Source organism: Sturnira hondurensis, unplaced genomic scaffold (assembly GCF_014824575.4).
Source record: "Sturnira hondurensis isolate 20B ecotype Veracruz unplaced genomic scaffold, ASM1482457v3 Scaffold0003090, whole genome shotgun sequence".
NCBI lineage: Eukaryota > Metazoa > Chordata > Mammalia > Chiroptera > Phyllostomidae > Sturnira > Sturnira hondurensis.
This window is the reverse complement of record NW_028075721.1, coordinates 8,995,523-9,020,625: the sequence shown is the minus strand read 5'-3', so window position 1 is coordinate 9,020,625 and position 25,103 is coordinate 8,995,523. Positions and strand designations below refer to the sequence as shown.

General features: G+C 55.8%; 1 protein-coding gene across 1 annotated transcript; it reads right to left on the bottom strand.

Moving 5' to 3' along the window:
* Positions 1 to 1,195: 1,195 nt before the first annotated feature.
* PLLP (plasmolipin) lies at positions 1,196 to 19,717 on the bottom strand. Its single transcript, XM_037041649.1, has 4 exons — positions 19,433 to 19,717; positions 5,317 to 5,490; positions 3,115 to 3,237; positions 1,196 to 2,104 (listed from the first exon to the last, which is right to left on the bottom strand). Exons 1-4 carry the CDS (start codon positions 19,565 to 19,567, stop codon positions 1,988 to 1,990), a joined length of 549 nt encoding a protein of 182 aa, XP_036897544.1. The 5' UTR covers positions 19,568 to 19,717; the 3' UTR covers positions 1,196 to 1,987.
* Between the last annotated feature and the right edge of the window lie 5,386 nt (positions 19,718 to 25,103).

Below are 25,103 nucleotides of genomic sequence, written 5' to 3'. Positions count from 1 at the left end.
ACTTGCCCGTCAGTTCCCCTGGTTGAGAAAAGGCAGGTGGACAAGTCTAGAGATGAAATTATGAGAAAAGAATGAGAAGAAAGCAAATGGTTCTTTACACCATTTCTCACTCAGAGAGAGAAGCAAGCTTATTGTGTAGTTCAGTGTGAGAAGACAGGCATCCTGACTTCTTTCAAACAAGCGAGAAGTCCCAGTAGAAACCTGGGTCATGTGCCACCTGGGCTCCGGCTGGCCTGGGCGGGAGGGGCCTGGCATTCCACCCTGGCCCCAGGAGACAGCTGCATTCCCATTCCCTTCTCACTGCGGGAGACCATCCACCCAGACCGAGGGGTCTAAGGGTCAGGGGGGCGTTGCCCCGAGCCAGAGGGTGTTGCCTGACTAAGCATGTTTACGTTTCCACTGAGACAGGCCATGTGTTAGGGTGTCTGCAACCTGGAAGACTTGCCTGGAACTTGTTCTCCCTTAAGCCTCAAAGCAGCAGAACTCTGACAGCTTAAGCCTGGCATGACTGATTCATCATCCTGAGACATTGGAGGGTAAAGGGGAATGCCGTTCGTATTTACACCAGGACCACAGACGTGAACTGGGACATGCGCAGCTGACTCTGCCCCTCCCTTCGTCCACAGTGGTTTGAATCTAGTTACATAAAAGGACCAGGGGGGTCCCCAGAACTGCCCCTGACTCATTATTCAGAGCATGCTGCTCTGTGGTAGCAAAAAAACAAGCTTGGGAGGGCCCCGCTCTGTTCTCCATGCCAACTATTCATCAGTCAAGCAGGGCCACTCGTCTCTGAATGTCACAAATGTAGAAGATGACATGACAGCAGTGTGAAGTTCAACACGATGATCATATTGAACTTCAGGCAAGTTCAACACTTGCCTAAAGCTGAGACAACTAAGTGATTCACTGTTAAACTGAGACCCTCTGAGAATAAAGGGGATGCTATAAAACTTACGCCAGGGCAAGCGGCATAAGCTGGACCTGGTGTAAAGAAGCAGGCAGGACGCTAGTCGGCCAGCCTCAGGCCACAGGAGTGGCTGGCGGTGCCGAGTGACTCCAGAACTGGTACTGCCCCATCCTGGACATTTGGAACCTTTGTATTCTCTTCCCCTGCAGCTTCTTGCAGTTTAGAAGCACCCACAACCATGATTCCACAGCACCTTTTCAAATAAGTTCTTCCATCTTTATTTTTGTAAAAAAACATAACAAAACACAAAAAAACTGAAAACAATGGTCACCGCCGAGCACATGACAACTCACCGAGCAAGGTCCCGATGCCCGCCCTCCTTCATGTCCCACGAGCCTAATCAATGGTGCCAGCGACGCAATGGGCACTGACGCTTTTTCCCAAGGCCCTTTGCACAAAGGCCTTTGAGACAGGTTTTCGTCACTGAGAAGTTGCTTGAAACCAACTTGTTTTTAATAAGTGGTGTGTCGGAGACACAGGAAAGGAAGACCGTGCTGTCAGAAGCATCTGCCTACAAGTGACCTGTTGGTCTGGGGGAGGGTGGGTCGGGATCGTGCTTTCAGGAATCAGAATGGTCTCATGAGCTTGCTCAGCGTTGCCGGGACAATGGCCGTGATGAAGATACGCACACGCGGTTCGTTAGGCTTATTCTGTGGTGGGTCGGGTGGCGGGTCTTAGTCCTCGTTAGTGTCTTTAGTGCTGGTGGGGAAGCCGGGCCCTGCCTTGGATGCTGAGGTCCTCTAAAGACAAAGCAGGGACAGTGAGCCCCGCATCCCCCGTCACCTTCTGCTGAATAAGGGGGACGAGGAGGAGGAGGAGGTCTCAGCCGTCGGCCTCTTTCCAACCTGGGTGCACGCCGACTCGGGCCAAGCCGGAGGGAGGACCCTGATTCCTTAGGCGTGTCGGCTGAGCCCAAGTCTGATGGTCAGCGAGGACAAGTACAGTCAGTCCCTTCTGGGCCGAGCCGTACGGCGACCTGGCCCCAGCCTTCAGCCCCAGGGTGGGCCTTGGCCCCGTGGTTCAGGCATAGCCACCGGCCATCTGACTGGTGGCTGCGTTGCTGCCCACTCCTCGCCAGGCCTTGAAGGTGAAGAAAGCGCTCACTCCATAGGCGATCATCACTAAACACGCAAAGAACTGCAAGGGGAGAGGAGACACCAAAGCTGAGCCATCTGCAGCGTGGCGAGGGGAGGGGGGTGGTGACAGTGACACGGGACGGACAGCCTGGGACCAGCAGAGTGAAACCCTGGGCCCCTCGGAGCTGGGGCCAGCTGCTCTGTCAGCCACACCAACCCCTCCTTGGCCTCCACCCATTGCTGACATGACACTCTACTGGGGGACCATCGACCACCAGGCCAGGTGCGAGGTGGGGCAGCCGGACGGCGTGCTGGCCCAAGTGGCTGAGGGGCAGGAGCCACATGAGACTCACCAGGGAGTTTGTTTTAAAAAGGCAACATTCCAGGGCTACCCTCGGAATTTTCTGGAATCTTCATACATGACTGCGTTCAGACGCCCCGTGTCTCGGTCTCAGTGCCCAAGTTCACTGATTTCAGAACCATCCTCACTGGGAAGACTGCAGAAACCCCAGTCCTGCTCTGGACCCTACCCTACCCTATCCTGGACTTGGCTGAAGCGTGTTGGCTCTCTAGGTCTCAGTTTCCCTGCCTGTCCGAAGGGCCTGGTGGTCCCTGTCCTGTGAGGCAGTGTCTGTGCAGGGCCTTGTGGAGGGGGCTGCCTGAGGCTTCACGGGACAGCCTACGAGCCCGCAGGAAGGTCTTCACCAACAGGTTCTAGTATGTGCCCTTTTCAAGGTAGAGACGGGGGCGACAGTTTGTGGTAGTTTCTCGGAGGAGGCATATGACCCTAAATTAGTGCACCACGACTGATTTACAGGCAAGTTCGACAGTTGACCCCAAACTTCCCTTCACCACAGGTACTTCCCAAGCACTGTGGTTCTTCAGGGTCTTACTGTTAATCGGGGAAGATGGAAAATGAGCTTGGCTCCCGTGGGACCAACCCTGGCTGAGAGTTAGGAGAACTCTGGGGAGGTAGCAGGGGCCTGGCCTCAAACCAGAGAGCAGCAGGGGTCTGGGGGCGGGGCCCTAGCTTTGGGAAGCCCACTGGCCCTGCCAGAGAGCCTTACTCACAGAGGCAGCCGCACGCTGGTTATAGGGCCGGGTGCCCTTCAGGGATGTCTGTTCGACTGAAGCGGAGCAGGTGATGAAGGCCGTGATGTAGAGAACGGTGGCGCCCACGTTAAATATCATCAACTAGTGGGCGGGAGAAGGGAGAACTGGCTTAGGACATGAGACCCCCGGTAGCTGGGACCTCCCGGTTCCCACGGGCACATGCCTTAAGTAGCCAGGACAGGCCGGCACTTGAGGATGGGGCTGGAAACACGAGGGCCTCACACATGCTCTGCTCGGAGGCCCTCTGAGCAGGGGCTGGGACAGCCAAGGCTGAGGGGAGGGGGAACGATGGGAAGGCCCGCAGGGAGATGGTCGGGGGGCTGACACTTGTACCAGGTACAGCCCATTCCCCTGGCGAGAGGCCCACCCGGCCCAGCCCTGAGTGCGCCAGCTAAAGAACAAAAAGCCACTCCTCCCTGTCCGCTCAAGGCCAAGCTCAGGCCCCCTTCCCACTGCTAGCCTTGGGGCAGGGGTGGGGGGTGGCCTCACCTTCCTCTCTGCCCCCAGTGGGAGGAACCTGTTGACCCTTTGTCCCACCCTAGGATTAAGGTACCCCATCCAAGGCCAAGGTCAGAGCCCAGCAGGATCCCGAGCCAGACTGGCAGGGAACACCTCAGTGAGCGGCCAGCCAGGCCTGGTGACGTTTCTCCGATGCTGGGCCCCTGGCGCGGTCAGCGGTCTTACCGGAGACTGCACACTGGCAACCCTCAGCGTGCTTGGCTCCTGCCACAGACTGGTTTTTAAATTGCCAACAATGTAAAATAAGATTTCCCAGGAAAACCTGGAGATCTCGTTAAGATCTTTCCACCATAAAATATCAGGAGATTCGGTACCAGGGGGTTGTTTTCCCATTACCAGCAGCTGGAGACAAGCAGAGGTGGCTCCCTGCTGGCCAACAGGGTCTGGGCTTCCCAGACCCCCTTGCTGACTCACTTCACGTATCTTGCCTGCCCTGGAGGGGGCTCGTAGCCCCCATCCCAGAAAAATCCCACTGGGCTGTCCCAATCCAGCCTTCTGTGGATACACAGGCAAGCCCTCTGTGCTAGAGGTCCAGGACAGGCAGCTCTGCCACCACAGCCTGGGACAGGAGCCCTGCCGTCAGCAGCTGGGGCCAGAGACGCCTAGGCCCCTCCACTCCCAGAGGCACAGGGCGGGGGCTGGACCCCAGCCTCAAAGTCACCGGCCCCTGCTCACCCGGGATCTCCCCTCCAAGCCCAGCCCCCCGCTGCCAACGCTGCCTGGCTCCTGCAGTGGTGTCAAGACCTAACAAACCCGTTCTGTCCTGAGGATGACTCACATTTCCTCGGTTTAAAAAGTCATTGAATCCCAAACAATGCGGCCTAGTCCCAGCCCTGCTCATCTTACAGTCATGTGCCTCTCTGCGCGCCGAGCGCCTCACACCCCAGCTGCAAGGGCTTTCCGGGTCAGAGGCAAGACCACAGCACTTTCTGCGTGCGGCCCGGGTACTTCCTACGGATNCTAACAAACCCGTTCTGTCCTGAGGATGACTCACATTTCCTCGGTTTAAAAAGTCATTGAATCCCAAACAATGCGGCCTAGTCCCAGCCCTGCTCATCTTACAGTCATGTGCCTCTCTGCTCGCCGAGCGCCTCACACCCCAGCTGCAAGGGCTTTCCGGGTCAGAGGCAAGACCACAGCACTTTCTGCGTGCGGCCCGGGTACTTCCTACGGATGCTTTCGGTCCTGAGGAGGCTGATCTGAGCAAACCCGGGACGCCACCCTCTCCAAGCTGCAGGGGCTTCATCCTGGAGGCGGCGGGTGGGCGGCCCTGCTGCACCGGACTGCGTCCTGCACACACCGGGCCCAGCCAGAGTATTCCTGCCCGGCCGGCCCAGCCTCCAGAGACCCTCTGCAACACAGGTTCCAACTCCAGCTGCCCTCAAAGCAAAAAATTTTTTCAAGACCCCAAATGGCTTCCGACGTCTTCCTCCAACAGCCCCCTCACTTCCTTTCCCTTCCCCGGACAAAGTCAAGCCTGTGTCCTCCCTGGCTCATGCTCCTGGCGCTCAGAAAACCCGGACACCCAGCCACTTCTCACTTTGGGAGAGTTGACATGGTCACAGCTACACCCCCCCCCCCACCCAACCCGAGGCAGAGAGCTCAGCCTGGAACTGTCCCAGCACCCCCACCCAGACTCACCACCAGCGGCCAGGGCACCCTGTACAACTTCATGTGCAGCTGAAACAGGTAGAGGACGAAGAAGACGATTGTCACCAGCCAGAGGAAGACAGCAACGAACATCACCCAGCCGTAGGCCGGGTACAGGTGGGGCGGGGTGTCGGCAATCAGGGCCCACACCAGCAGCCCCAGCACCTGGAGCAAAGAGACAGGGCCAGCGTCAGCAGAGCCCCCAGCACTCGGGCTGCAGGCCACAGAGCAGGGCCCCCCGGCCCCGTGCCTTCGGGCTCCCTCATGCTTCCGTTTAGTGGAGAAGTATCGTGCGGCTCTTCCCAAACAGCACCGTGTACCAAGCCCTTGCCTGGTGGCTCCTGTTCCGAGTCTCAGCTGAGATGTGGTGTGTTCCAGGTCCCCCACTCCTCCGACCTGGATTCCAGAACCCCCTCCGGTGCTTGCGAGGCTTCCCCGGCACCCACCCCCTGGACCGACATTCCCCTTCTTTCCCAGACTCGGAGCTCCCCCAGGGCAGGACTGCCTCACTCATGGCTGCCTCCGGGCACCCAGTCCAGGACGTGGGTGCTGCCAAGGGCTTCCCTAAAAGCTGCTGAAAGAACGATGAGGTCACCAGCACACCTGAGGGACAGACAGACTCCTAGAGACAGGAAAGGCAACAACCTATGTGTGTCCTCTGGGTAAGAGACACCTGGAACCCCCCCAACCCTGTCCATCCCAGCTGCTCTGACTCTCCTAATGGCCCCTCTACACAGGTGTCACCAATCTCGCCTTGCAGGTGAAACTGGACCTCAGAGAAGCCAAGCTGTCTGTTCCCTGTTCCCACATGACGGCACGGGCCCTAACATCCTGGCAGACAAATGTGTAGCTGCAAACAGTGTGGACTTCAGAGGCAACTGCCTGGTTTAAAATGCACCCTCGTCACCAGCCAAGTGACCCTGGCCAGATGTGCCAGTTCCCTGTACGTCCATTGCCTCATCTGTCCAGTGAGTGTGGTGCCCGAGCCTGTGTCACGGGGCTGCGTTCAGGACCAGGAGTTGTTCATGGAGTTGTTCATGGAGTTGAGTGAGTATGATGGAGCATTTGCTTCTATTATTCCCAGCAGTTCCGTGGTGCTTGCCCCAGGCCTCCAGGCCACAGCCCTCGTGGGGCCCCCCGGGGGAACACAGCATGGTGGGCCCAACACAAGGCCAGCGCTGAGGCAGGCAGCTCAGGGGAGGCCCATGCAGGGCTCCACACATGTGGCAGCCCTGGCTTCCCCCCCCCTCCCTCCTCCATGGGGACGTTCTCTGGAATCCCTGGCCAGCAAGGCATGACTTGGGGGAGGGAGGGTCTGCCGGGGGGCATTGGGAAAAGGTTCCACAGCAGATGCAAACTCACAGGAAGAGCACTGCCCAGGCGCATGGTACTAATGCTCAAAGTGACCCTGTCACCGCCCAAGATGAACCAACTATCAGATCACAGAAAAGCTACTCAGGAGCGAGACCCGCCTCTAGCTGCTGGTTTTGGGGGACAAAATGTCCCCCTGGCCACTCGCACCCGATGATGGGCTATGGCAAGCTCCTGGAGCACACGAGAGCTGGCACGCACCCAAGGGCCATGCCCCAGGGGACAGTCAGAGCTGGGCACCTGCCAGACACCCCACCCGAAGCACCCCACCAAGACCCAAAGGGGGTTTCTGTATAGATCCCCCTGTGGCCTGTGGGGCCAGGCCAAGAAAGACCTTAGCTGAGGGCCCAGGAGTCCAGCAGGCCCTCTGGCCGCCTTTCTTTCTCCTCTTCCTGCACCGCCCCTGCAAGAGGCCAGGGAAGGCGTGGCTTCTCTTCCTGCACCACTTGGGAAGGGGGCATGGAGCCCTGGGCACCAGCAGGGTTGGTGTGAGTGGTGTGACCTGCCTGAGTGGTGTGACCCGGAGCATGTGCTGTCCCCTCTCTGTGGCCTCCCCTGAACAGATCTAGTGAGGTCCACCACTAGAATGCAGGCCCCGCAAGGAATCCTGGCTTGTTCATTGCTGTGTCTCCAGTGCCCAGCATGTAGTACCTGCTCAATAAAGGCGTGCTCCGGAGCGAATGGGCCTCAGTCTCCCTCATCTGTAATGGGATGGAAACCCACCCTGCGTGGGTGCTGTGTGCTAGTAGAGGAAGCAGGTGTGAACTGGTGAATCTGCCTGTCTGACCAGCATGGGCTGGCAGTGGCCTGGGGGCGGGGGTTGGGCCAGGGAGCAGAGCCTTGCCAGCTGTCACATAAGCTGGGAACAGAGCCCTTATCAATGAAGACCAAGAGCCAGGGGTCTCAGCAGAGAGTCCCTCCCACTCCTTTGGCCCCATCCTTAGGATGCCCTGCCTGAAACAGATTTCACAAAGCAACATGTCCTGGACCCTCCCGGGGGACAACTGGGCAGGGCAGGGACAAACAGTTCTCTTCTCCCTTAAAGCAGGGTCCTTCAGGGACCATGCCATGGGGTTGCCGGGCTCCAAGGATCTGAAAGGAAGCCAGACAACACCGTGAACTGAAAACTAAGAAAAGACCAACTCAGGTACACACAAATGTACACCTATCAGTTACAGGCATTATTACTCATAGACTCGGTCCCTGCCACCACACAGGCCCTGGCTCTGGGCCCGGCCTCGGGCAAGCTCCTCCCCGTTGATGTCACAGGTCCCCACAGCCCTCCCATCAGATGGTACTATTTGCGATTCCCATTTCCCAAATAGCTCCTAGGGAAATGTGCTGGGTTACTTGCAGTCACCCATGGGTAAAGGGCAGGGCAGGACTTGACCCCAATCTGCCCTCCCTGGGAACCCGGGCCCCTGAGAGTTACTTAGTGATGTGTACAAAATGAAGATACTTCAGCCGGTGGGTCGGAGGGCCAGGCCCGCTGGCACCCAGGCTCCCCCACCCCCACCCCACCCTCCCGCCAGCCCTGGTTTCCAGATGAATGAGCACGGCCCCCGGAAGATGGCGCTGCTGGGTTGACAGAGGGAATTTCTAGTTTTCCTTCTGGCCTCGCTGCCCTGGCCCAGGGCCCAGGGCACCACCTCGGTTTCTGCCCTAGAACAAGGAAGGTCCATTCTTCCCTCTGAACCAGACTGACCGGCTCCTCCCCACCCCCCGCCTCTCATCTCTTCTGTCCCAGCCCCAAGAAGCCAAAGGGAGCACTCCCACCCAGGGCTCTAAGGAGACTGCAGTCAGAAATGCAGGCCCCCCTTTTCCCCTGAAAATGTAAAGATTTCTGGCTAGGAACGTTCTGTTTAAAGGAGGACTATTAAAAAAGACACATCCAGATATGCCCCAGGACCTTTGCGCCTCCAAAAGAATTTCTAAACTGGCTAACAAGAGAGATTTTTGTTAAAATCACCTGCGGGATCAGAACAGAGAGAGATTCAGCACAAACACCAGACTGGCGACATTCCATGGTCAGCGTGGGCCCCACGCCAGGGATGGGCGTCCTTCGGAGAGGGAAACGGGACACGGAGACACACATGGAGAGCACCACGTGAGGGTGGAGGCCGAGACCGGAGGGCTCTGAGGAACCAAGGAACACCAAGGGCTGCCGGCAGCCACCACGAGCCAGGAGAGAGGCATGGGACAGAATCTCCTTCAGGCCCCGCAGAGGGAGCCAACCCTGCGGACACCTTGATCTTGGACTCCTGGCCTCGGGGACTGGGAGAGAACACGTTTCTGTTGTTTTCAGCGCCCCACCCCCGAGTCTGGGGTCGTTTCATTATGGCAGCCCTGGCACACCACCGCACAGCTTCCTCCGCTACGCTGAGCCCGAGGGTGGGGTCCCGCTCTGATTTCACTGTGCGGGGCCGGCACCTGCTCTCACGGAAGCCGGGCCTGTTAACTCTCCGGGCTCACACTCTGGGGCTGTGACCTGACCAGCTGCTGGCCCCGGGGCACGCTACTGGCCCGCTCTGCCTCAGCATCCCTTCGTCAAAGTGTGCTGCCCTCATGGGGTAGCTCTGAGCTGTACCCGAAGACCTGTCCAGGATGGGGCAGAAGCAGGTTTAGCAGGTTTGCAGTTGTTCGCCTGGAAAACGACGTGCAGGTGATAAGCGTGACCCCAGCTTTATTAAGTCAACAGTGTCCCGGTGCGCCTGTCAACCTACTTTTTCCCACCCCATGTGTAAGGTACTCAGACCAGCACCCGCCAGAGACTGAACACTCAGTGCCTGTTCTACCTTCATGATCACTCTCAGAGGCGAGGGGGGGCGGTTTCCAAGTCATTCTCTGTGTCTAGTGCCCTTGGGTCTCACAGTGTATACACCTCCTAAGGGTGCGAAGCCTGGGGGGAGATATTTACTGTATCTAAACTTAAGCACCAGGCACCGTGCCTGGCAGATAAGGGCCCGTGCCTGGCAGATAAGGGCCCGTGCCAAGGTGGGTCCCACCCATCTGTCAGATAAGGCAGTTGGACTTCTCCAAAGGGGAGGCCCCCGAAGTCCACCCAGCCGAGCCACAGGATGCTGTACTCCTGACCCTCATAGGCTGAGGGCCCCTGGGAAGAACGTGTTACCCCTTCAGACCTCAGTCTCCCCCTCTGTGCAATGGGACCTCTCAGACTCCCCTCCATGCAGCGGGGCCTCAGTCTCCACTCCATGCAGTGGGGCCTCAGTTTCCCCCTCTGTGCAGTGGGACCTCAGTCTCCCCCTCTATGCAGTGGGACCTCAGTCTCCCCCTCTATGCAATGGGACCTCTCGGTCTCCCCTCCATGCAGTGGGGCCTCAGTCTCCCCGTCTGTGCAATGTTCTCCAAGGTAGCCAGAACACCTAACTCTTCAAGAGGCACCAGGCATCTGACTTCCTATGTGAAATCCTCGGCTTTTTAAACATTAAGATGAAACCAAATGTTCCAGAAAAGTGCAGGGGCAAGGCCCATCCACCAGCCCCCAGGACTTCCTCTCCCCACTGCACCATCTGGGAAACTGAGGTGCAGGCCGATGACGTGAACCCTCTCCCGGGGTTTCCCCTCCCAGGGACACATCTGGACATCTGAGGACACTCAGAACTTGGCTGGCCAGGCCCTGCCTCCAGCCTCCACCCCCACCCTGGCCCTTCTCCCTGTAGTGAAAGGGACTTTATGGGGACAAAAAGCCACCTATTGTGTCCCAGGAGACAGAGGCACAGGGGACAGAGGCTCCAGGCACCCATGTTGGCCACAACAACTCCGCACACCACCCCCTCCCTGTGCAGAGGGTCAGGGATGGGGGGCGGGCTGCTTGGAATTCCCTCACTGCGTGGTGGGAACGTTAGAGTCACAGCGAGTCACGGCTCCTGAACCCCACGGAGCCGACCGCAGGGCCTGGCGGGGGTGGGGGGTGGGGGGGTTCCTTATCTGAAAAGTGGGCGTGACTTACTCCGTCGAGTAAACCAAGTCCCTCAGTCACTGAACAAACTCTGGAGGGCCACTCTGTGCCAGGGGCGGCAGGGAGCCAGTGGCCAAGGTCCCTGCCCCACACAGCTTCCAGCGTCAACAGTCACAGGGAAAGGGGTCATCATGGGTCACCTCCACGGCTTCCCAAAGACGGCCTTCATCACGTTATTCCTGAGTCCCAGGATTCAGAGTTAGATTTTGAAAACTCACAGCGATGGAAGAGGTTCCTACACACCCTCCCCAACAGCCCAGCCGCCCCCAGAGGCGGTCCAGCCCATCAGGCACCCTGCAGGTCAAGGAGCTCACAGCCACTATTGTTCCTTCACAGTCTCCCTCAGGACTCAGGAAAAATCTCCCCAACAAGAAGCTCACACGGTCTCTTCTGTGGGTGGGGCTGGAGACCAAGCAGGCCCCACCCACAGAAGGCCCCAGGGGTGTGGGGGGGACCTTGCATCACATCCCCAAGGTGTCCCCTGGCTCCCACAGCAAGTGGCAGTGCTCCTTCCTGAGGTTCTAGAAATTGAATCCTCACCTACCTGACCTCCTCCTCTCCCCCAGCCCCTCAGGAATCTCTGGGCCCACTCTGCCTACCTGCAGCTCCAGACCCAGACAAGCTACACAGAGCCTTTCCAGGAAGGCCTTGGCCCCTATAAAGCCCCAGGTCACCTCCAAGCCCAGCCCCCGCCTCACTCACCCCACCATGCCGATCGGTGCACCCCTCCCAGAGTCTTCCTCCCTGAGCCTGACCCTCTCTCTGTACAACACCAGGGCCATTTTACGGTCCAAGAAGCCAAGGTCCTTGGAAGACTGGGACCTGCAGGGGCAGTGCTGATGGGGCAGTGCGTGGCCCAGCAGGTGGAGGTGCCTGGTGGACAGACCTTCAAATCCCAGGGTGGAAGAACAGTCCCCTGGAGACTAATTGGTTTGGCGGGAGTCTGGAGGCCCTGGAGGCCAGAACAGAGAGGGGCAGGGGCTGACCTTGAACTGAGGGCATAGGTGTTCTCAGCACCCCAGGCAGGCCTCCATCAGCCCTCCAGAGACAGCTGGATGTTGGGAGCGTGTGGAACCTCATTAGCATTCCAAGAGACCTGCCCTGGGCCTGCTGGGGAACTGGGGTGTGGGGGGTGCTAATGTGAGGACCTTCTCTATTCCCCGACCTCTCTCTGAGACCCTGGCTCTAGCCCTGACTCTGGCATAAATGTTCCGGGAGACCCTGAGTGAGATGAGCCCGTTTTAACTTCAAGGAGGTCGGGTGACCCCACCTGCTAACTTCACACAGAGTGGCAGGTTGTCTGGTGTCTGACAACCTCCCCTCCCCCCACTGCCCCCATGAAAGTCCAGGTCTGATGCCTAGCAGCTCCTGTGCTGGGCCCTGCCTGACCTTTGGCACTTGCCTTCCTGTGAGACCCTGGGGTACCACCCTGGCCTCTCCCCCTTGGGCAAACAGGAGGGACCAACCCAGCCCAACAGCAAAGGACCTGTGAGTACCTAGGGTGGGGCTTAGTGGGCTGCCAAGGAAATAGCTCCCCACCCCCAGTCAGGTTCCTGTTCACCATGGGGACCAGAACAGGACCCCTGCAGTTCCCCAGACCACCTACGAGCAGGACATCGGGACCTGGTCCTCCCTAAATTCTGCCAAACGACTCACCAGCTAACGAGGGGTGACCAATGCCAGGCCCTGCCAGGCACCCGGAACAGCAGCTGGCCACTGCATGCGGACAGCCCCACAGCCCTTACCCTAGCCCACCGGCCTCACCGTGGGGCCGTGGGCCTCATCCTCTTTCTACCACACATGGCGAAGAAAACAGCCCAGGAGCAGCCAAGAGCGGTTTCTCACGCGCCTCTCTCCAAACCCTGCGTAACACACATACACATGCGTTAGACAGACAGACAGACACATCCGCATTTAGTCTGTGAGTGACAGTGACCGGCGCGCACAGTTTACCACCTTTCCTTCAGCTAATCGTACAGCCTGGAGGTTGTCCATCGTCACATACAGAGCTGTCCCCGTTTCGTGTGGGTAACGTCCTCTTTTCGCCACTACACAAATGTATCATTGTTGAACCAGTCCTCACCAGTGAGAGTATACATGCCACACAAATGAGTGCATTATTTTTAAAAGGAAACTTTTAAGTCACAAAAAGGGCGGGAACTGCATTGTCCGCCACAATAGAAGCTGACTGTAACATTAAGTACAACGAACACGTAACAAAGTCACTGCATCCTGGACAGACACAGTTATCTGTCAGGGTCCAGAGCCCCCTATTTTTGAGAGGGAGGGGGAATGGGAAGGTGGTAAAGGTGCTTTAGCACCAGTCTGAGGCTGTCCCCTCTAGTAGTCTCAGGAGTGTGACCAACCGTGGGTGACGTGACACTCTCCCAGTTCCACACGGAATTGCTGTATTGCCTTGGAGTGAGGAAGTCCGAACTCTGAACCGATTTCCAGAAACCAGAAAGAAAGAAGTTCAGCAACATAAAAGCAAAAATCTGTGCGGCAAAAAACACCGTGAGCAAAGTGAAAAACAAACTAGGAAAACTGGCAAATCCTGGAGAGCTGGTGGCAACTGCTGAGGCACAGACCACCAGCTCGGCCGACGGGGAAGGGCCACACACACAAAAGCAAATGGCTCTCCAACACATTTGAAAAAGGCCGGCCTCACTCGGTGAGAACTGCAGAATAACGCTGCAGTGACCGGCCATGTCGCCTGCCAGACGGGGGTGCATGGGAAGGCCCTGGGGATGGGCATTCTAGGAGGTACCCTGGGGGCTGCTGGGTGGGACCCCTATGGGAGCACTCTGGACCATCTCTATCAATCACCAACACCCCCCCACCCCCGCCCAAGCCATCGGTCCACTTCTGGAAACGCACTGCGCAGGGGCAGGTGGTGGCTCGTGCAACAGCAGGAGGAAACTCCAAGTGTCTGTCAACACAGGGGCAGGCCTCCCCAAAGTCACACCGCAGCCACACAAGGGCCCCTACAAAAGCCAGCACACTCCACACGCTGAGACCAGTGGACTGCCTGGCACAGTTCTAAGTGAAAAGGGTGCAGAAGGACATGGACGGACTGTATCTCTTGGGTAAAATAAAGAGGTGGGAATCTATAGCCGCATTTGCACAGATCTCCTGAAAAACACATCGGGGCCCCGGCCAGGGAGCTCAGTTGGTTAGAGCATCGTCCCGACACGCCAAGGTTGCAGGTTGGATCCTGGGTCAGGGCACGTCCAAGAATCAACTAATATATTTATTAAGATAATAAATAAGTGGAACAACAAATCCGTATTTCTCTCTCTCCCTCCTGTCTCTCTCTAAAATCAATAAATAAAACTTAGAAGGGAAAAAAAAACGGTACCCGGGAAACGAGGAAGAGTTTCAACTTTAACCCCTGTAACCGAAAGGTACAGACTTTTTCCCACTGTGCTCTTTCCCTCTCCATTGGACTCCCAAGTGTGGTAAATATATTACTTATTAAAGAAATTAAGTAAATAAAGGATTAGAGAAAGGACACACACAGGGTGATGTGCGCTGATATGGAACATCCTGGGTAGACCGCTGAGGGGGAGAAAGCGTGGCAGGGCGCACGCACGCGGGGGGGTGGGGGGGGGCTCTGTTTTTTTTAAGTGACGACAGGGGTTCTGTGTAGAAATACTTACCAACTGCCTCTGAGAAGCAACACACACAAGGGCAGCCACCCTGCAGGCCTGGTCAGGGACAAGAAAGACTGTATTTCCATTGACAACTCTTGGTACTGTTTGAAGGTTTTGCCACAGGGCAGTAATTTTTTCCAACAATAAAATAAGTTTTCAACGGGGCCATCAATAGCCAAATGGCTAAATAAGAGGGGCCTACCCTGAACCCCGGAAGAGTGAACAGGAGGGAGACAGTTCTGTATGGAATGAAGGGTCTGCTTGTGCATTGGGTGTGAGAAAAGCAACTTCCTGAACAAAGAATACAGAATAAAACCATCAATGTTTTATTTTTAACGGTCAGGATAAAGAACTGCAAACACCCCAAAATGGTGGTCCCCTTGGGGAGAGGGGTTGGTGATCCAAGAATAACTCCAGCCTCATCTGTAACAGGTTTTTATTTTTTAAGGAGGATGCGTTCTTATATTCATTACAAGGTAATTCCAAACAGCCAGCACCCTCCCCGAGGCAGCAGCGGGAAGGGAGATGGGCGGAGCTAACAATACAAAGCCCTGGTTTGCTCAGTGTTGGAGGAAGTGGCCTGAGAATGGCAGGGCCTGGAGTGCTACACACTCAGGACAAGGAACCCACAGATCTCAGAGGTAAGGAGAGCCCTGGGAGACCCTGGCACTGCGGTGCAACACAACCAACCTCTGCTCACACCTCTCAGACCTGAACAACCTCTTCTCGGCAGCCTCTTCCTGGAGGTCAGAATTGACCTTCAGGCCCCGCCCTGCCCTCCTACCTGGAGAGGAACAGGCCTGCCTGTTGGGGCTGAAGGCAGAGCCAGGATCTACAGGAGGGAAGAACTTTCTAAAACCCCCAAGTGCACCAGGATGGAGCAGGCCCCCTTGTGAGGGACTGAGCTCCCTGTCCCTGGAAGCATGCAAGCTCATGGTGAGCATGCACCAAAGGACCTCTGGTAGCAAGCATAAGAGCCCTAGGATTCTATGACACTGTGAATCCTAAGTGCCCTCCATTCCAACGTACTCTGTGCTAAGCCCTTTGTAGGCATCATCTTCCATGGTTCTCACACCCCCACCATTTTACAGACAAGGAAACTGAGGCTCTGGAAAATCAGGGAACTTACCCAAGATCACACAACCAGGAAGGGGCAGAGGCAGGATGTGAATCCAAGGCTCTCTGCTTCCAGGCCTGTGCTCCCACCAATATTCTCAGCATCGCCACGCTGGATCACTATGATCAGAGGCAGGTGAGGCCTCTGATCCAGTTACTCACCTCCAAACTAGGAACTGTGTAGCTACCCCCGATCCCAGGAGTCAGGAGGAAAGCTAGACAGTGCCGCAAACACAAGGGCTCCATTAGCATTCAGCTTCTACATCGTGGGCCTCAAGGATGCTCTTGCATGAGCTCTGGTCGGTTCCGTCCCTCCTTAGTACCGCCTCCTTCCATATAACTAAGCCCTCCAGAGCCCACAGCTGTCGGGAAGCCGTCCTGAGTGGCCCTGGCTCCTGATGGTCTCCCTTCCTGAAGTCCCTCCCCTTCCCCATCCCCTAAAGCTGAAACCAAACAAAACAAATAACTAAAAACAGGAAGCATAGCTAAAGCCAGGCTCTACATGCCCAGGAGTATAAACCCCAGCTCACCACTGCACCCCATGACCCTGGGCAAGTTTCTCTTTCTCACCCTCTCTGAGCCTGTTCCTGCGTCCTCTTTCTCCCCAGGACTTGGGGAGAATTTAAAAAAATAACCATAGGGTCACGGCAGCCATTTTGTACTTACCCTATAAAGGCTTTGGGATGAGCCATAAGCACGAATTAGTAACTACACCCTCCGCAACCTTCCCACGCGCCCTGCCACACAAAGATCGGCAGCATCGAACCTCCACGTTTTATAACCAAAAGAGTTGCCTCTAGATCAAATTTGCCTACTTCTTTTATTAAGACGCCAGCTGCATAAATTCATGTTTTCCTTTTTGCCCAGGCTGCTAGGAAGCTCAACTAAGAGTAAGAGCCTTAAACTCCCTTCAAATTGCTGTTACAATGATGTCTTTTTAGCTTTCTTTAAGTCCACAGCCCTCATTCCCGCACCCCCTGTACACACCGACAACTTTAGAAAATGTATTCTTCTGTCTCATGTGGCTTAAAATCATAATCTGTCTAATGTTCTTTTTGGAACTAGGTGAAGTTGGGTTGGGGGGATGATAAATCAGTGAACACTGAGGTGGGTTCCTTAGGGCACATTCAATACCAAGCAAAGAGCACATCTTCTCCACCCCTCTCCTCTGAGCACGTCTGGGCCGCCTCACCAGGTCCTGGGAAATGGAGAGGGGGGGTGGAGCGGAGCCTCAGCTCTCACCTTCCCACTACCACCTCCTCTCTGCAGCCCTTCAGCACCAGACCCTGGGCCTGGTGAGAGCTTGGCAGAGTGTGCTCATGAAGAGCACAGGCCATGGCACCCTGGCCAGATAGTTCGGGTGGTTAGAGCGTTCTCCCAATGTGCCAAGGATGCGGGTTCGCTCCCTGGTACATTCAATCAATGTAGTACATAAGGGGAATGACAAATCAGTCTCTCAATTATCTCTCTCTCTCTCTGTCCCTCCCTTCCCCTCTCTCCCCCCTAGGTGGGGGAACACAGGCCAGAAAAAAGAGTCAGACCTCTTCAGACCACTCAGGGCCATTGCTCCCTATGAAGAACTGGCCTCTGAGCCCCAGTTTCCTCACGCCTAAAAGAATATAAGAGGGCACACAAAGCCCTTGGCAAAGAAAGGGCCTGGACCCTACCTGCTGAGTGAGCCCCTGTGTCTCAGACCCAGTGGAACTGCCCGTTGCCAGGGAAACAGCTGGGAGGCAGCTTCTCCCAGATGCAGATAAGAGGCAGGTCTTCACTCTCATGGGAGACCCTCATCCTCCCGGCCCCACAAACCCTGCATGGAGGGCAGAGGAAGGCCGCCTCCGTCCCAGCCAGTTCCTGGGAGTCTGGAGACTAAAGTGCCAATCTCCACTACTGGACTGAGTCCTACCCAGACCTTAGTGTCCACATCTGTGTGATGGGACCCAAATGTACAGGCCAGAGACCCGGGCAGGCCTCCTCGGGAGAAAGCTACCTAGGTCCTTGTGGGCACAGCAGGAGGCTTCTCTTATTCCAAATTCCTCTAATTCCACTTATTCCAACTCCTTGTTCAAATGCAAAGGGAGGGATGCTCAGCTCCTGCCTACCAGGAGCAAACTTCAGGGATCCACCGACCACCTCAACCCTCAGCCCAGCAGAGACCCCTCTGCTGGTCCCACACCACCTAAGGCTGCCAACGAACACGGTCACCATCTCTCCGGCCACCCCAGAAACTAGTGCTTCAATGCCAGTCTCACCAACCTGGGGGCTACTCCCTAAAACTTTCCTTTCTACTTTCAGTCCCCAAGCCTTGGGTCACAGGATACCCTGCCCTTTGTAATTTTTTAAATGTTTATTTATTGCTTTTAGAGAGAGAGAGAAAGGGAGAGAAAGGGATGGGGAGACAGAGAGAGTGAGAAACCTCGACTTGTCGTTCCATTTATTCATGCACTCATCAGTTGATTCTTATATGTGCCCAGACCAGGGATGGAACCTGCAACCCTAAAAGCAAAGATGCTCTAACCTACCGAGCTACCGGGCTGGGCACTGCGCTTTGAAAGTCCTTTCCCTACCAGGCCTCAGATTCCAGTGAAGTCCCTGCTCCAAAGCCACCTCTCCTCCGAGAAACTTCCTGGACTCAGAACTGACCTCCTCCTCCGCTGCCCTTGCACACCCCAGGGACCGGGGCTTCCTTCCTGCTCCCTCCTGTGCCGTTCACTACCACCCAGAGCCTAGCACTCGCCTCGCTCCAGATTGAAGTTAGTCCCGGGCCACACAGCTCACCTCCCTCCTCCACCCCTCCCCCATCTCCAAAACAACTCCAGGAGAAGAATTAAAAACGTAGATTTCTGGACTGCACTTCCTGAGATTCAAATTCCAATTCCACATCTTTTCCGGGGGTGGAGACCAAGACTCTACCTTTTAAGCAAACCGCTTCAGGAGAATCTGAGGCTGGGGTGCAGGGGGTGGGCGGGGGTGGGGGGCGGGCGGGGGTGGGGGACAGGGGGACGGCGCGGCTCACAAGCAGAGGATTGAGAAATTCATAAACAGAGACAGCACTGGCTCAGCAGGCAGAGAGACGCCAAAAGGGAGATCTGTTCTCAGAGCACCCCTCCTTCCAGACTGAGCCCGGCACCCTAGCTAGGACCCAGCAGTGGGGGGAGGGCGGGAGAGGCCCTAAAGGCAAATGGATCCTGACCCACCTCCGAATCCCCCCAGTCCTCTGAAAACGGCCCAGGCCCTCGGTTGGGGGAAAGCTTCCCACAGGGGCAGCCGCCCAGCTTCCTGACTCGCATGAGAGGGAACTTGACGCCCCCAGGCCCGTAATGAGTGTGTGGGGAGGGACAGGACTGTTCCCATCGGTCAGCCAGCAGCCAGGGCGTCAGACGGTCGGAAGACACAGGAGTCTTACCCTGGCTTCCCACAAGTCACTCTCCCCAGCGCTGGGCGCGGTGTCTCGGTCCGCTAGGTCGGCCAAACCGGCTGGAACCTGGCGGGTCACCCGGTGGAAGCCAGAAGGACCCGCCTTCCGCGCGGGGCCCCATAGGACCGTGCCCAAGTGCACGGACCGGACTAGATGGCCCTCTCTATTAGACCAGGAGTGTTCTGGGGCGCAGCCCTCGGACAGCGTCAGCCGAGACTGGACTTCGATTTCGGCTGAGTCCTCTGGAGGGGTGGGCATCATCTTTGCAAAGCCAGAGACCGAGTCCCCCGCAGTGACAGGGACTTAGGGGAGCGCTTCTGTGGGTGGCCTCTGGTGACCACCTGGGGGCTGGTGGGGCGTTCGGGTGGACACTTCTGAACAGGGGTGCCCAGTGCGGGTGCTCGCAGAGACGGCAACAGGGACTTTCGGGGTGAGAGGGACCTCGGGGGCATTGGTTCTACACGTTGGGACGGCTTGTCGGGGCCCGTGTGATCCTGGGTTGGTGGTGTATGAGGTGCTGAGGAGGGTCCCCCGGGACGCCGATCCCCCCGGGGCCCCGCGCGCGCTCACCATTTGCAGCAGCATGAGCGCGCCGAGGATGGAGCGCACGAAGCCCAGGTCCGGGCGCAGCGCCCTGACTGAGGTGCCCACGCCCTGCGCCGGGCTGCTGGTCCTCGTGCTCACTTTAGACGGGAACTCGGCCATCGCGGCGGCGTCGCCTCCCGGAGGTCGCTCCTGCAGCCGTCGCTGCCCCTCCCGCGGTGGGCACCTGCTCCTGCGCGGCTCCTTCCGGGGACCCCGCTCCAGCCGTCGCTCCCCGAGGGATCGGAGGGGAGGGATCCCAGAGCAGCCAGGTGCGGCCGGAGCCCCAGCCCCGCCCTCGCCGCGGGACCCTCCCCTTTAACCCTTTGCTTGCCGCTGGCAGCTCCAGACAAATGAAGTCGTTTCTGTCTACTTTATAGGCGGAAAAACCGAGGCCGCCGTCAAGGTGACGACTCGCCAGAACCAGCCTAGGTAGCTGCGCGTTGCCATCCCAGGGAAGGCCGTTTGCTGGGAATTTACGCCGCTGCTCCGCGCCCTCCTAGCCGGTGACAGCTGCTGGCTCTCCTAGGTGTCTCTAAGGCGCTGGTGCCCTTTGGCCAGCCCTTGAGCCTCTCTTTGCTCTCTCCTTAAAGTGGGGAGATGGCATCCGGGGAGACCGGGCACCCTGCAAGGAAGGGAATGTGTAAACGGTGGGTGCATGTGACTCAGTTGAGACTCTTTTCCCGTGTGAACACACTGAGCAGTAACTTAGACAATCTCTGAGCCTCCATTCCCTCGGCTGTAATGTAGGAAATGAAAGGAACTGCCTCACAGAGCAGAATAAAGGAAGCCCTTCGGACCCAGTGGGGCCAGGGTGTCCCTCAGAAGGTGGGAAATGATGTTGGAGTTCCGGTTCCACTGCCCCACCCGCACCCTGAAACACACAAGCACACCCTCCCCCCTCAAGTCTGGCAGGTTTGCACAGATCACATTTTATCCCTCAGCCAGTGTTTGCTGAGGGCCTGCTGAACGTCAGGCCCTGGAGAGACCGCAGGGGACAAGCCAGACAAGGCCTTCCTGGGTCCCATTTCCTTGTGGGGTGACGAGTAGTCAATTGAGGAGAAAAAAAATAGCTGAATAATGCCAAGTGCTATGACCAGAGTAAAACAGGGGGAAAGCGACAGGCAACGTTTAGATGGTGTGGTCAAAGAAGACCCCTCACAGAAGGTGACGTGTAGGCAGAGACCTGGCTCAGAAGCAGGGACCTGCCCTGGGAGGACCTGGGGGAAGAAGTAAGTGCAAAGGCCCTTCGGTGGGGCAATCCTGGACCATTTGAAAGATCACTGGTGGCTGGGGCAGAGTGAGGGATGAAAGATGTGACCCATGGACAGGGACAGGGTCACAAAGGGCTATTTAGGTCATTCTATTAGTTTCCTGTAGCTGCTGGAACAAATTGTCCTGAACTGGGTAGCTTAAAAGAACCAAAACATATTCTCTCACGGTTCTAGAGGCCAGAGTCTGAAATCAGCTTCCCTGAGTCAAAATCAAGGTCAGCTGGCCTGGCTGGTGTAGCTCAGTGGATTGAGCGAGGGCCTGCGAAACAGACGATCGCGGTTCGATTCCCAGTCATGCTTGGGTTGCAGGCCAGTTTCCTGCAGGAGCCAGTTCCCTGCAGGGGGTGCACAAGAAGCAACCATACATTGATGTTTCTTTCCTCTCTCCTTCCCTTCCCATAATAAAATATTTTTAAAAAATCAAGGTCAGCTGGGCCTCTGGGCCTCTGCTCCTGTGGTCAGCTGGCCCTCTGGGCCTCTGCTCCTGTGGTCAGCTGGCCCTCTGGGCCTCTGCTCCTGTGTCCTGTAGCTTCTCTTGGCATCCTTGGACTTGTGACCCCAATCACAAGTCACCTTGGACTTGTCACCTCAATCTCTGCCTCTCCCGTGTAAAGATGCTGTGATTGGATTAAGGTCCACCTAGGTAATCTGGGATATTCTTCCCTCATTGAGAACCTTAGTTGGATCTGCAAAGACCCTTCTTCTTTGTGAAGTAAAGTCCCAGTTTCTGGGATAGGGTCTGATGTTTCTGGTGGCCATTACTCATTCTGCAGGGTGGTGGAGGGAGTTAACTTTTTGGTGTTGTTGTTCAAGCAGGAGAGTGGCAAATTCTTCCTTGACAGCATCACTGGTTGATGCTGACTTAACCCTTTACCCACTCAATGGGATGTTCAAGGGCTTCCTCCCAACACACCCGAATCCGCCCGCCAGCAGGTACACAGGGAAGGAGCTGGAGAACCCCTACCCAGAGACCAGCCTCCCTGCTTACTGCTCCAGCCCAAATGCAGAACAAAGCACTTGGGTAAACCATTAATTTTATTGTGACACAGAAATGAATACGAGGATTGTTTCTGAGGCCGATTCTAAAACAGTGGAGTGGTTTTGTTTGGTTTGGGTTTGGACTTTGTTTTTTGGTTAATCCCACTTTCATTCCTTTCAAATGGCAGCAAGCAACTCTCAATTCCTGCATTGTTTCCTATGGTGACATTTTCTTCGAAACCAACTTTGTTTACCGCCCCCCCACCCCTCCCCAGTCAGAAAAAGTGGGAAGGGACCCGTCGCCAGGCTAGGACCTGCCGCCCACTCAGAATGTCTGCCGGCCCCATGGGAGCCCTGGGTTTTCCGGGTGGGGTGGCTGAGCAGAGAGCCAGGATGGGGAGGTGGAAGCCTGTGTATTCTTGGGGCTGGTCCCCGACCCCAGCAGGGGTCTGAGCAGGTACTGTCACCCAGATCGGTGTCACGCAGATCACCTGAGGCATAAGTCTAGTCGCAGTTCTCACTTCTGCAGAGGCTCCTTACTCTGGCCAAGCCCCTGTTGGGAGCTGGGCCTGCCGCACGTCAGGGTGACTGTGGCATGCGGGAGGGTCAGTGGGCAAATGTTTAATGTATACCTTGGGTGTACTCGGTGCTGGGGACATAGCTGGGAGCCCTCCAACCAGACCCCACCCTGGGGGAGTCTGAGGGGGGAGAGAGACAGTGTAGATGTGCAAACCCACAAATCAATAGGTATGGGATGACCACCCGTGATGACTGTGGAAAAGGAGCAGGGTACCATGGGAAAAGAACAGCCACTGAAGGTTGGGGCGTCATTTAGACAGCTGGGTCAGGGCAGGTCTAAATGTCTAAGCAGGGACCTAAGGGATGCATAAGAATCAGGCAGGAAAAGAGAATTCCAGGCAGAGATCCTGCGGTAAGAAAATTTGGGGGGGGGGGTCTTTGAGGAAGGACAGAAGGTATTTTTTTGGTTTTTAAGATATCTGAGTTTCTCTTTAAAATTTTTTAGCCCTGGCTGGTGTAGCTCAGTGGATTGAACGCAGGCCTGCAAACCAAACAATCTCGGTTTGATTCCCAGTCAGGGCACATGCCTGGGTTGCAGGCCAGGTCCCCAGTAGGGGACACATGAGAGGCAACCACACATTGATGTTTCTCTCTCACTCTTNAAAAGGAGCAGGGTACCATGGGAAAAGAACAGCCACTGAAGGTTGGGGCGTCATTTAGACAGCTGGGTCAGGGCAGGTCTAAATGTCTAAGCAGGGACCTAAGGGATGCATAGGAATCAGGCAGGGAAAGAGAATTCCAGGCAGAGATCCTGCGGTAAGAAAATTTGGGGGGGGGGGTCTTTGAGGAAGGACAGAAGGTATTTTTTTGGTTTTTAAGATATCTGAGTTTCTCTTTAAAATTTTTTAGCCCTGGCTGGTGTAGCTCAGTGGATTGAACGCAGGCCTACAAACCAAACAATCTCGGTTCGATTCCCAGTCAGGGCACGTGCCTGGGTTGCAGGCCAGGTCCCCAGTAGGGGACACATGAGAGGCAACCACACATTGATGTTTCTTTCCCACTCTTTCTCCTTCCCTTCCCCTCTAAAGGTAAATAAATAAATAAATCTTTTTAAAAATTTTTTAAAAATGTTTTATTTATTTATTTTTAGAGAGAGGGAAAGGGAAGGAGAAAGAGTGGGAAAGAAACATCAATGTGTGGTTGCCTCTCATGTGTCCCCTACTGGGGACCTGGCCTGCAACCCAGGCGTGAGCCCTGACTAGGAATCAAACCAGCGACCCTTTGCTTCACAGGCCAGCACTCAGTCCACTGAGCTACACCAGCCAGGGCAAGCATGGCCACACCTGGCAGTCCAACTGTAGTTTAGGGTGAGGACCGGCCACACCAGGCAGTCTAACAGTGTGGTTTAGGGTGGGACCATACGATTGTGGCTCATTTAGCTCCACCCCGAGGAGCTGGACGCAGGTCAGCTCTGTGGGCAGGCAACTGTGGCTGTATGACAGAGCCCCCGTGAAGACTCTGGACACGGGGCGGTGAGCTCACCTGCATGGCAGGACTCCTGGCAGATCACCGCACACCGGGGCTGGGAAGGTAACATGTAGGGAGTCCATGACTCCTGGGGAGAAGGCAAGAGAAGCTCCCCGTGTGGAACTTAAAAACTCACCCTTTTAAAGATGATAGAAGTCCCTGGGTTTTCGTGTAGTCACTGTTAGTGAGTCGTCACCACTACCTCATTCCAGAACATTTCCGTCGCCCCTGTGTGCGCTTGTGTTGGCTGACTTCCGTCAGTACCCGTGAGTTTCCAGCCTGCAGGGCGGTGCTGAACCTGACAGTGGTATGGGCCGCGCCCTGAAGCTTCAGCTGTGGCAGAAGGGACAGCTGCCTTGCCGATGACGTGCTCCCTCTCACATTGCAGCCCTGCTTGTGCTTTTTTAAAAAAAACTTTATGAGCTCCTTTTATATTACAGGTACTCATTCTTTGTCACTTGTATATGTTGCTGTTGTTTTCTCCTACAATGATTCTCTCTGTGGCATTTTGATAAATGCGTACAGCCTGTGGCCACCACCAAAATTAAAAGACTGAGCATTTTGGTCACCCCCAAAAGTTCCTTTGCAACCTCCACCCAGGCCCCAGGCCACCTCTGATCTGTTTTGTTGTTCTGGCTTTTCTAGAATGTCCTATGAATGGAGTCTTACATATCACAGTTGTGGCAGACTGAATAATGCCTCCCATGCCAAGAACTTCCGTCCTAATCTCTAGCTGCCCCCCACGCCCACCCAGTGAATCATAATTACCTTTAATGGCAAAAGAGATTTTGCAGAAATGATTAAGGATTTTGAGATAAGGAGATTATCCGGGATTATCTGGAGGAACCCAAAATATAATTACAAGTGTCCTTGTAAGAGGGAGGCAGAGGAAGGGTTGATGATCCACAGGAGAAAACAAGGTAAGCCCAGGAACAGAGGCTGATCTGATATGGCCAGGAGCCAAGGAATGCTGGCAGCCTTTCGAAGTGGAAGACGCAAGGAACAAATTCTCCTTGGAGTCTCCTGAAGCAATGAGCCTTGCTGACCTTTTGACTTAGCCACTTTTGGCTCATTTGGGATTCCAGACAGTAACAGAATAAGTCTGTGCTGCCTTAAGCCACTAAGTAGGTAATGATTTGTTACAGCAGCAAGAAGAAACTAATACAGTGGTCAGTCTTCTGTGAAAAGTCCGTGTAACATAAAGTTTTCGCAGTTCATCTGCGCCGTTCAACACGTAACAGATTGTTTCTTTTTATTGCCGAATGTATTTCACTGTATTGAAATACCACAATTCCTTTGTCCTGGCACCAATTAATAGGCGTTTGGGTTCTTTCTCCACTTTGGGCCACCAGGAATAAAAC